This window comes from Brassica oleracea, chromosome C3, assembly GCF_000695525.1.
Source record: "Brassica oleracea var. oleracea cultivar TO1000 chromosome C3, BOL, whole genome shotgun sequence".
NCBI lineage: Eukaryota > Viridiplantae > Streptophyta > Magnoliopsida > Brassicales > Brassicaceae > Brassica > Brassica oleracea.
The window spans coordinates 23,962,167-23,974,571 of record NC_027750.1 but is presented as its reverse complement, the minus strand read 5'-3'; the positions used below and the strand labels follow the sequence as shown (position 1 = coordinate 23,974,571).

Below are 12,405 nucleotides of genomic sequence, written 5' to 3'. Positions count from 1 at the left end.
AGAAGCTGATAGTGACGGTGATGAAGAAGAAGAAGAAGATGATGATGGTGGTGGTGGTGGACATATTGTATATGAGCCGGCCGGTGATAGAGCGATGGAAGCTTTGCGTGATAACATCACAAATGAATATGTTAGAGGTCGTTTACCATTTTAAATTTTTTTTTTGCTTATAACTTTGATGATCATTTATATGTGATATTTATTTAAGACTTAATGTTTTTTCTTTTATAATCAACATAATGTATTATTTAGCTTTTGTTTAGTGATAAATATTTTGAAGTATTATTTTTGTTTTAACTTAGCTTATATTTTTATATTCGTATATTTCACCAAAAATTTATATACCAAGTAACCATAATATTTTAATGGATGTAAATATATTTAAATTACATTTTTTTTATTTAAAATACAATTTTACAAATGTTTAAAAATAAAATATGAAGAAATAAAAATGACCGCGTCTATCAAACAAATAACCCAAAAATCTGTTTCCTGCGTCGGCGTCAGCGTCAACTTCCAGCGTCTTCTAGACGAACAATATTCTGCGTCGGCGTCGGCGTCGGCGTCTACGAAACGAACAGCAACTATTTTCATTGACGTTGACACCGACGCCGAAAACTGCGGCAACCAAACGAACATGAACTATATCTATTATACTTCTTATCCAAGAAAGAACAAAGATTTATAAAGAGAATAAAACAGACAGGATGTCGGTTTTTGTATTCCCTTCCACTCTTGTTCTCTCCTTTTCGCCAGTTAAAAGTCCTAACGAGATGAAAACCAATGGATGGTTTGTTTATGAATTTTCATTTTTTTTTTACTTTAGTATCAAAACTTTCCTTTATTTTTACTTTGATATACTGAATTTATTTTGATTTTTACTGTAGTTGAAAAAAAAATCAAAGTACTGCGTTTGCTTGGTTTCAAAGATTTTGATAAACCAAAATGATAATTCAAAATTTTTACATATTGAGCTACCAAAAACTTTTTTTTAAGTGGGTTACCAAAATATCTCTTATTTAGATCATGAATGTGACCAAGAATGAGAGCACCCCATTCCATGGACGGAGTTGCTCTCGTTCCACAATTGATAACAATCTGCTCCATCTACCATATCATGCAGGATAAAGAAAGGAAGATATAGTTGCATTTTGTGGTTAGACCTTTCAATGATCGCTTCAAATAAAATGGACAAATGGCATACACCAAACGTTGATGCAAAGCGTGAAAATGCGAAGTGACTTGCCTATTTCCGAATACCAACTTGATCAAACAAACACACAACTTTCCAATATACTAATCCTTGTCACGAAAGCAAACTTTTTTTCCACAATTACTTTTAACATTTTGAAACAAATTGTGAAACGGAAACGACTTTTAAGATTTTAATAGAAAGGAAAGAAAGCACACACCCAATGAAACATGCTAAATAAAAAAGCAAATTACGAAACAGTGAAACTATTTACAGATACCATTTACTTGAGTTGGCATAGGAAGAGATAGAGAACTTATTTGGCGAAGCCTCCTCCTTCATCAGTTGTTAACTTAGATCTCCTTTCTAAACTTCAACGGAGGCTAACGAATACTATAAACCACTTTACCCCCGACCCGACCCGAACTGGACTTTGTTTTGCTTCTGTTTTTCTTTTTTTATCACAAGACCAATGCAACATTTTGACTTACGGTGTGCGACTCACCTTGCTTGTGAGTTGTCATGGGTGTATACAGAGACGAATGAGTCCGCAGCTCCAGCTGCAAGCAGAACCTGGTACGGATGAAAAGTGAGGCAACTCACTGAGCCAATCTTCTGTGCCATGAAGGATGGGTAGTAGCGGATTATCCCAAGTTGTTCTCCCTGAAGGCTAAACACTTTAATCAGCTGTTTTGCAGATCCGCTCGCGATTATTGGAGCGTGTCTGTGAACAGCTAAGGCCGTGAGGGAGCCCCTGTGTGCATCAATCGTCAAGTATGTGTCCTTTGTTGTTCTGAGGTCAAGAAACTGTATGTCACCGGCCTGTGATGCACTCACCACCTGAAAATAAAAAGAACAGATATTCTAACCCTTCAAAATAGGCGCGGACATGGAAACCAAACCAAGACAAAAATCTTCAACTCAGAGCCGAACCAAGATTTTTATTTTTTAAACCGAACTGTAACAATACTCTATCATAGAGTCTCAAAAAGGGTGTGAAAGCTGAGAGTTCAGAGAAAAGTTTTGGCTTCCAACCTTTGCGAGATCAAGCCCAGGCTGAAAACTGAGTCCAACCACTCTTTCAACTTTCTGATGAGGCCGAGTCGCACAGACAAGCCTTTAATAGGAAAAATTATATCAAATGATGTATTCAGTTATTTTTGTATAATGGAGGAGTTCTTGTGTAAATTTGCAGTTCAGGAATGAACTATAAAGCAACTTACGGTTCAGGTGACCGAATATCATAGAGTCTCAAAGATCCATCAGCGAAACCAGCAGCAAGTTGACCCCCGTGCACTTGAGAAGCCGACTACAAAGACAACATTAAGTAAGCAAAATTCCCACCTTTTATACATATAGACTATCTAGATGTATTGTTAGTTTCTTCCTGCTAATTTTAAGTTTGAACAACCAATGCCATTTGCCAAGAATCAACAAACCCACATAATGTCAGTTTTTAAATAATAATCAAAGATCAGCCAACAAACAATCAACAGGCAACCAATGAACTGTAATTAAATCCGTTTAATCGATCATAACCGACCGGTAGCAAATCATGACACTCTAGAATGTTTCTATGTTATAGATAAGAAGGTCATGTAGACTCACAAGTGCTGTAACTCCGCACTCTGACTCAGAGGGAATAGATCTGAGAAGCTGTTCTTTCTCCAGGTCCCAAAGTGCGACTGTTGACACCTCCCCAGAAGCATACTGTTAAATACCAGAATTCATAAATAACATAAACAGGTTTTCATAACTTCAAGGCTTCAATCAAATGAAACACAGCAAAGCTTGAAAAAAGTAATCACAAACCAGGTAGCCAGACTGTTGTTGCCAGTCCACAACAGCGTTCAAGTCACGTGCACTGGGCTTGTGGCCCTGAACTGAAGAAAACCCCGTAACAAGCTTTTGTTTACCCTTCGTTGCATAGTTTTTCCATATTCGGACCGAGCCATCACCTACCCATATTTCCAGAAGATCGTGTAAACATAAGTACCATTTCTCAGCAGCTATAATCAATCAATTCGCAAACAGTGGCAAGAGTTATGAATATTACATGATGCAACAAGTAGAAAAGAGTCGTCAAGTTCATTGATGAGGCAGAGCTTTGAAATTCCTTTGTCAGGAAAATCATGATTGTCAAAGCCATTGAGAAGAGTTGCTTCCTCATAGTTCCAGACTCTGAGAGGAAAATACAGTAAAGTACTTAGTGGCGTAGATGCATCTCGATAAAATAAACTAAAAAGTCACGAAGAAGATCAAACTTTAAGAACAGTTTTAAAGGGAAGCTTTTCTAAATGATTATGCTAGACAGAGAGATCTAATCAATTAGATCTACCTTCAAAAGCGAACACCTTTTGTTTTGAGGTAACTAGACAGTACTCTGGCTAACAGGTGAACCTGAACGCAAGAACTGATATAAGATCCAGATTTTAGCTTACCTGATCCGTTCATTCTCATCCGCAGCAACTACAATAGGAGAGAAAGGGTGAAGGAGAGCTGTCTTTGTTCCCGTTTCAAACCTCGTATCCCAGTTGGCAATAGGATTATTGCTGAGCTTGCTAATAGCTGGTCAAGGTAAAAATATTGTAAATAAGTTCAAGTGAGTAGTACAGGTATAGAACAAACCAGAGATAAAAAGACAAACTATTTACAGGAGTGCTGGCATTTTGCAATATGCTCGAGTGCGAATTTTTCTTTCTCTTCTCTTTTGGTAACTATCTCTTGACTAGCATCCGTCCCACCAAGAAGCGGTTTAGAAAAGTGGCCACAGCTCCAGCTGTAGATAGTTGATAATGGGAGCAAACTCTTTTCAGATCCACTGACGCCTAAAGGCGGATCAGCCAATCCTGAGTCTGGTGAACCCAACAGATGAGGTTTGAACTCTAGCGAACAAACTCTCCTCAGTAGATAGTTTGTTCTAGGAGGGCTGACCGGAGGAGTCCTAAAACTTAAGGGCAGATTACCTGTTGTCAACAACAGTGCAAGATCAAATTCACAAACACTCAATAAAGGACAATTTCCTGAATTAAGCACAACTTTCAGAAATTTCACTCCATGAACAGCTACCTGCATGCATATCAAACCATGAGGATGAACGAGCTAGGCCAGTAAGAGGAGTGTTAGATGTCGTTGCGGCTTCCCCTAGTCGGCCAGTGGGCTTCGAGGGTTTCGCAACAACTTGTTCGATTCCAATGATAGAAAGCACACGCCGCCCGAGACTTGCAATACGTGGAGATGGGTCTCTAGCTAAGGCAAACATAGCTCGAATGCACTGCGAATAAACAGCATTGTCCAATAGTCTTTGGTGATGGCCAGCTCCATTGCTGACAATGTCAAGCATGATTCCAGAATCAGAATGTAACGAAGAATCATCAGATAATGGAGATCCATTCATCAGCCCAGCCGAGCCAAGAGGGCTGCTTGAGATCTTGGCCTCACGAGCCACTGGTTGGCTATCAGTGCTAGCTCTAGTCAGAGGACTCATGTGTAAAGAAACAAGTTTTGCACTCCCAGCATCATGGAGTTTAGCTATTGAAGGGAGCGAAGTAAGCAAAGAACTTGACTGAGGCTTGCAATATGAAGATGCGGCTGACTTTAGGTGCTGTTTGTGGCCGAAGGCAAAACGTGCAAGAGCTGTAGAAACATTAACAAAAGATAAGACTTGGGGATCAAATAGGAAAGAAATAAAAGTAAGCAAGCTAGCTTCAAGATGTACATGCAGAATGAAAAAGACAGACATTGGAAATTGCACAAAATTATATATGAACTCTCTAAGCGAAGAACAATATGGTTTCGAGGTTGTATTGAGTTAGAAACTATCAGGCTCTCTAGCTAACGCAACAAAAAAAATTAGATGCCTATGTAAATTGGAGTTATTCAAATTCAGTAAAAGGTAAATCATAAATAAAAGGTAGGAGAGACGTATCTAATTTAAAATAATCTCATTAGGTTAGAATATTTTGGTTTTGAAGTTAAATAACTATTTAGGTACCCATAGTCCTAAGATCATGAATGTTCAAGAGTTGCATGCTTTGCGTACCTACAGCAACCTCTGCCCGGACAAGTGGACTCCCATCTGAGACAACATCTAAGAGACTTTTAATGATAGCTTCTTCTGCTCTAATCTTTTCATCATCATCAAATTCATCGTCCACAACACTTTTACTAGAGTCAAACCCAATATCAACTAAGGTACCCAGGGCAAAAACAGCAGCAGCCCTTACCTGCAAGGGATTGTTATGGTCAGCAACTACACTACTAAAAGAAGGATAATATGAAGAAATCTGGGCTTCACCTCAGGTTGGGGCTCGGAAACCAGAGGTGCCAATTTTTGAAAAGCATTTGCCTCCCTGCCCATTATTTGGGCCTCCATAAAATCTTCCCACAACTTTCCAAGACAAAGACAAAGCCATTGTAAAAACAATGGTTCTGGCTGTGGATCACTTGGTATCGATGCTTCAAGGTGCCCCAGACAAACACCAATCAAATTTGCTTCAAGACATGCTTCCTGGCCTCGTCGGTGTCCGTCCACTATGACAGCCAGAACAAAAGCAGCCATAGCTCGTTGTTCTGGAAATGCACCCGAGCTATCTAGAAATCTTATAAAATATGTATGCCCCCCATCCTTCACAAGATCAATTTGACATGACTGAAACAAAGAGAAACCAGTCAATGTTAATAATTCAAAGACTGAGACGAGAAGGCTTAAGCAGCACGAAAGTGCGGTGGCCGGAGATTAATTTGATGTCCATAGATATGATATTAATTATATAATATTCAGAATATATTAGATGGTAGATTTGTGCCATTTAGCATTCATCTCAAAATAACGAGATGGAAAACATAAGAGTTCCATTAAAGTCACTCTCAATAGATGCACAAGAAGATAGCCACCATAGGAACTGGCCCAAATTTGTAAAACAACAAGCAAATGCATGAAAAACCACCATCGTTAGCTCATGGAACGCAAAAGACGAAATTACCTTATCAAGTGCAAGAATTTTTGTCCATATGAAAACAAGGATCTGTCTTAGCTCATTTGTTGTTGTTTGCAGAAGCTTCAGCACATATGGGAATATTCCAACAGACAAAGCCTAGAAGAAAATTCAGTTCACGTGTAAAGACATAACCTAAAGAAACTATGTGTAAGCCAAAGGGAAAGGGAGTTCAAGCTTAAAAGTATACCAGATCCACGGCCCATGAACCCATATCAAGAAATCTTCCAAGAAGTACAAGAGCACGAAACCGATGGCATTGGCTAAGTAACACCTGAAGAAAACCAGAGTCTATAAATACAATATGATAGAAATATGCAAACAGTTCTATGATGGAACCTCCAGAAGGAAGCCAAATAAAATTCCTCAAGTCAAATCCACACAAACCCATTCGAAAATGATAAATAAATATGGTTTTCTCTCCCTCGCAGACGCACAATATACATAGAAATGAATATAGAAATTTAGGTTGCACCTGAAGAACAATAGGCAACTGCTCTGGTGGCTTCTTATGCTCAGATCCATGATCAAGCCACACCTCAAAAGCTGTCAGTTGCTCAGTAAAAAATGGACTTGGCTAGAAAAGGGAAAGAAGCAAGTTTTATCATCAAGATATGCAACATTTTATACAATTAAAAGGAACTAGATAGGACAAGACAAACCTGGAACTCTGCGTTTGGGTCCAAAACAAGTTGGGGAAGGTGAGAAAGGCAGATTTCAGCAGCCATGTCCCATGCATCCCTGAAAAGCATGCAACAACTACCTGAGGGAAATCAAGACACATAACATTTTATCTAACAGAAAAATAAGAATCTTCTTGAATACCACATATGATGTTGATGCGTAGGAGGTAGCATAGGGTGAGATATTGGATTACAATTTGCGGACCGCATTATTCTCTCAGCAAGTAAGAAATTTCGGAAAAGGCTAGCGACCAACAAATCCTGTCTGAATAATCTCTGGAAAAGTTCTGCAGGGTAAAAGTAACATTCATGAAGAACACAGAAATGCAAACAAGTCAGTAAGAGATTTGGCCCTAATACATTATGTGAAAAGTTTGGAGCAATACCATGAGGAAGCACATTCCATGCAATTGTATCCGTCACTGCTGTGAAGATCCAATTTAACTCCCCTAACAATGTCTTACGATCATTTTGGCGGCCAGGAATCCTGTCAATAAGTGATTCATCGATGATTTCTTTTAGAAGAGAACGCCTGCAGAACCTGCAATGGAAAGCTTCTTGTAAGAATTGCAGGTAAACTGAACTACTAGTTCTAGACGGGCATAAATCAAACGCAAAAAAAAAAAAAGCTAACTAAGATTATATAAAGTAGCTTGGTGGAACGACAAGAACGTATTTTAGGAGAACGATGACATCTGAGCACGCAAAAACAATCAGAGGCGAATATAGGATTTACCATTTTAACGCCATTTTAATGGGTGTCGTGAGGCAAGCAGTAAAAACATCAGCTGGAAATTCAACGCTTTGAGGAAGTGTCTCATGTACGTCACAAGCAGCAAGTAGAATACAGTCCCTTGTGGATCCAGAGGAACCAGACGAGCCCCAATCATGAAGCTGTCAAAAGGAATAAATGAATTTTATCATTTTATGGAACGCCCGCTGCAGAATCAAGTCTTAAACTTGACAGAAGGATGGGTAACATGAGTGAACTGGTTATTTCCTTTACCTCAACAAAGGCATTAAGAATCATCCTAGCAGCAGAGCAGTCAAAAACATAGATGGACGGTGTCTTCAACCAGGAATCAAGATCACTGATTGGCAACGGAATGTACTGCGTATAACTCTGCTCAAATACAAGATCAATCATTACGTGGTAACAGACGAAAAGGAAGAAGAACATCGTAGATAACAGAAAAGCTAGCAAGAGCAGACCTTGTTGAATACCCAAATTTCACCATTAGCTGTAGGCTTTGGCACACCATGCCCATTATAATGGAATAGAACTCTCTCCGTCTTTGCATATTTCCGACAAGTCAAGCACAGCTTCCTGACTTCGTCTACCGTCGGATCTAACTGAACCTTATATCGAGCCTGAGAGAGATAACAATATAAAAATGAAAAACGTAAATTGACGAAACAATAACAATAAAATACCGGGAGATAAATAATCACCCTTGGTTGCCATCTCTCATACTGAGTGCTCAAGTTTTGTCCAATAGTCTCGAGAGCTTTTGGCGGGGCCATGGAAAATGGGTCTGCCATCAAATAAAAGAGAAAGAAAATTGATTGTAGCGACAACGACAAAGTATAGACACACAGAAGAAAGAGTGTAAGAGGGGCTCAACCTATCCAAGCCTCGATTCTTGCACAAGGAGATATCTTTATAACATCCGGCGGATCAACAGTAATGTTTAAACACAGAACTAGAGCTACACATCCTGTTTTCATCTGCAAAGACGAAGAATAAAAGTCAGCAAAGAGCATGAGATTTACAAGAATTCACATAGCAAACAGATCCAATAAATGCCTGATTTAGCTAATGCTGGGAAAAATTATATTTTTTTTTTCTAAGGAGACATTGGAATTGTAGCGAAAACGTGTATCATGGTGCCAATTTTTTTAACTTCTCGTCTCCAAAATAAAAAATTCATCAGTTAACATCACCCAACCTAGTAGGTAAACAAAATAGCAGATTGTATTACAAACATTCTAGAGAATGTAGTTGCCCTATGCTCCTCCTTCATCCTCAACTGCACTACGATCAATCCAAAATCTAGTCTATCAACACAACAAAGTCCAATCACAAACTTACTCGCTCTTTAAGACGCCATTTAGGAGCCAACACAATCCCCTCGGAAGTCCCCAAGAGCGCAGACGCCTCGGACGCGTCGTGCCTAAGCTCGCGGAGGACGATAGTCTGAGGCAAGTACGCCATGCTGGTGGCGGAGGCTCTCTCCGCCGTGCCATTTCCGTAGATACTACTCGTAGCGTCGGAATCTTTCATCCGCGAGGAATCACCGTGACTGGAGGAGAGACAGTCCTCGTCGTAGCGGTGACTGGAGGCCAGAGAAACGGAGGATTGCGAGAACCGAGATACCATTAAGTCTCCCAATGCCATCCAAATCGGAGAACACACCAGAGAGAATCAAACACCCCCGCTCGAAATCCCTCAAAATCGAATCGCCCAGCCCTAGAGTTATTGTTACGATTGAGGCGAGAATCGGAGATCGATTAGAATCGAATCAATCAACAAAGCCGCTGAACCAGCGGCGCGAGAGCAGAGAATCCAGCTCGGGGGGAAAACAAACCACAGGGATAGAGAAGCGGTGGCGGAAACCCTAGGAATCTACAGGAAGCGGAGGTAGAGGAAGATGTGGAACGATGACGGCGATTGAGACGGAGACGGAGGTGGAGGCGCGTAAACGGTGGTGGTGGTGGCGGCAGATGAGAGAAAGTGAGGATGCGATTTAGTCAGAGAGAGAGAAGGAACAAAGGGAAAGTCATCAAACACGCATTGCGTTTTTGTTTCCACTTCTCTTTTTTACCCCTCTTGAGATGTGAAAATCTTGTCAGATTAATAACAAAATTATATTCTAATTAATTAATACGAGATCCGAATGTATTAACTACTATGAAACAATTGTAAATTTAATCAGATTCTCTAGTTAAAATCATAAATGCAACCTAAACTGTTATAAATCATATAGTGTATTGCCATTAACCAAGACAAGAAAAGAAGGTCTGTCAGCCACGACCAGGCCCAGCCGCAGCAGCGTCCAAAGGAGAAAGAGAGAGTCGGCTAGTCTTGGACGACTTAGTATTAAGTCGTCTAGTTTTGGCCGACTTAGAACTTATGATGTTTTCTTTTTTTATATTTTAGTAGTTTTCCTATTTCATGTTGGATTATGATATGTACTCTTTTCATTTATCTTTATCTTGTAATTTTTATATAAAGAAACTCTCATAATAAAACACCGAAATATTCAGTCTCTAAACCCTTCTAATTACAACACGTTATCAGCACGATACACTCCCAAAACCCTGAGAAAAGATAAACCCCTACCCCTAACCTAAAATCCGTCACACATAAACCCTAAATCAGGCGCAACTTAAAATCGATCGATCTCTCCAACCCTGAGGAACCAGACGACGATCCACATATCATCTTGAAACTCTTGACGAGACGAATCCATCAGCGCAAACGTTCGTCGATCCGATCTCAGACGCGCCCTCACTCGCAGAAACAAAACGCGGCGCCGTCTTGGTCTTTGGAACCCTAATCCGAACCAACAAGATTTTCTAGTCAAATTCAAATCCTTTGAAAGATAAGTTTATCATACCTTAGTTGTTTGATGATACCTTGTTTAGATTATGGTGTTCATGTGATCTAATACTCCTTGTTTTTTTCATGAGCTAGGATGAGTTGGTGCAAAGATCTAATCCCGAAGAACCCTAACTTGTTCTTGCTTCCGTTCTGGCTCGCAAACACCTGATCAGTTAAAGTCCTTAAGCGTTCCTGATCCTAGACATTCACAGCTTCCTGTTCACAACAGAACCAGCCCACGTTCGCATCACAGCCAGCTCGCAATTCAGATCAGCCGCTTGCAAAAGCAGCAGCTCGCGAACTAGATAAAAAGAAGACGCGTCTCGATCGCATCCGACTACCTCAGCACACATCCGTGACCAGACGCAAGACCGTCTCAGCTTGCGACCATCCTTGTGCAACTAGAGGTTCATCTGACTTTGGTGGTCCGGTTCAACACTACAAAATAAAGGTAATTCGAAATCTGAAAACAAGAATCGAATTTGGTTGTTTTGTAAAGATTGAAACCTTAAAATATAATCTCTAAAAACTAAAAGCCATAGGTTAAATAGATCAATCCCTTATGAGTAAATCGAAGCTCTATAAGTTCGATGTAAAACCTAAAAACGAGATTGATCCATTGATCAATTAAAATCAGAACCTTAAAGGTTTTTGAATCTCAAATCAAATCCCCTTGATCAAAGATCAAAATTTTCGAAATCCCCTAAAACCCTAATTTTGGAAAATCGGTTTTAATTTTGATTTGAAACTTGAGTGTTTGATTGATCGCCTCGAGCTATGATTAGGATTGTTTTTAAAACTTGAATCTGAATCTCGTTTAAACTAAAACCCTAATCTTGAATTTTAAGATTCCTAAAGGCCTTGAAACCTTAAATCTCTCATTACTTAAATCTTGAAAGATTGATTTAAAGAATTTACATATTGAATGAGAGTTAGGTTGCTAGATTACTTGATTCTAAAATCTAATATTACCAACCTTGAAATTGGTAAAACTTAATAGATATGCAACTAAGAAATAGGATTGAATGCATCTAGATCTCATTTTGTATATGGCCGTGCAGCCTAATGCATTGCTCACACTTGCGGCCTTGTGCCCTTGATTGATTAAAAGCTGTGTAGCTTAGTGCATATCAAAGTGACCGTGTGGCCTAGTATCCGAATGCTTATATAAACCGGATTGCATCATGATCCGATCCTTAAGATCGTTGTATCTTATAATGGCCAAGAGGTATAAGCATCACAATGCAAATCCGTATGGCCTAAGCACCAAAGATAGACTTATGAAATCATATGCACTGATTATTTAAATTGGTTGCAAGAATTCTAAATCAATGAATTGATTGATAATATGATTTCAGATGCCGAGATTTGAACCCATGGATTATGCCATTCTAAATATCTCTGGAGATGATTATCTAGAATGGGAAATGAACACTTCAATTGCCCTAAGTCTAGAGGACTCGGGAAATGTATCATTGAAAGAAATGATGAAATTGAAAGTGAAAAGTTAAGAGCCATAACTATTATGAGCCATCATCTCACTGAGGAACTGAGAAATCAGTATCTACATATTGAGAATCCTCGTGACCTTTGGACATAATTAAAGTCCAGATACACTATGGTATTATTACCAAAGGTCAAACATGAATGGATGAGTCTCCGATTCCATGACTTTGAGACAGTGGTCGAGTTTCACTTTGCCTTGTCCAGGGTCGTGTACCAACTGAGATTATGTGGTGAAGTGGTAACAGATAATGATTGTCTATTCAAGACATACTCCACATTCCATCCAGAATATTTGTTGTCAAAACATATCTACATAGAAAGAGGTTCTACCACTTACAATGACCTGATCTCTTGCCTAACGGTGATTGAGAATGACAAGGTACTAAAGAGGAGCAGTGAGATGAGATATCCTGATACAAATAA

General features: G+C 39.4%; 2 protein-coding genes across 2 annotated transcripts in view; one reads left to right on the top strand and one right to left on the bottom strand.

Annotated features, from left to right (window-relative positions):
• The window catches only part of LOC106330181, an 877-nt gene extending 723 nt beyond the window's left edge, over positions 1 to 154 (top strand). The window contains exon 3 of the mRNA XM_013768709.1: positions 3 to 154. Coding sequence (XP_013624163.1) covers positions 3 to 154 — 152 coding nt within the window. The remainder of the gene's footprint in view (positions 1 to 2) is intronic.
• Positions 155 to 1,270: 1,116 nt separating this feature from the next.
• Positions 1,271 to 9,270, bottom strand: LOC106334949 (regulatory-associated protein of TOR 1). Its single transcript, XM_013773354.1, has 23 exons — positions 8,965 to 9,270; positions 8,498 to 8,600; positions 8,325 to 8,407; positions 8,085 to 8,243; positions 7,879 to 7,995; positions 7,609 to 7,766; positions 7,259 to 7,413; positions 7,015 to 7,159; positions 6,852 to 6,930; positions 6,665 to 6,766; positions 6,380 to 6,463; positions 6,178 to 6,288; positions 5,490 to 5,843; positions 5,235 to 5,418; positions 4,262 to 4,828; positions 3,847 to 4,158; positions 3,634 to 3,760; positions 3,249 to 3,373; positions 3,005 to 3,150; positions 2,801 to 2,902; positions 2,416 to 2,501; positions 2,228 to 2,309; positions 1,271 to 2,032 (listed from the first exon to the last, which is right to left on the bottom strand). The coding sequence occupies exons 1-23, from the start codon at positions 9,268 to 9,270 to the stop codon at positions 1,694 to 1,696; spliced, it is 4,026 nt and encodes a 1,341-aa protein (XP_013628808.1). The 3' UTR covers positions 1,271 to 1,693.
• Between the last annotated feature and the right edge of the window lie 3,135 nt (positions 9,271 to 12,405).

Bases quoted from the DNA above. Each gene is read 5' to 3' on its own strand.
- LOC106334949 (XM_013773354.1), bottom strand. From the start codon at position 9,270: ATGGCATTGGGAGACTTAATGGTATCTCGGTTCTCGCAATCCTCCGTT. The intron at 6,464-6,664 runs GTGCAACCTAAA...GGTTTTCTTCAG, and splicing joins AGTTGCCTATTGTTCTTCAG to GTGTTACTTAGCCAATGCCA. The intron at 2,033-2,227 runs GTTGGAAGCCAA...TTTTATTTTCAG, and splicing joins CTGGGCTTGATCTCGCAAAG to GTGGTGAGTGCATCACAGGC.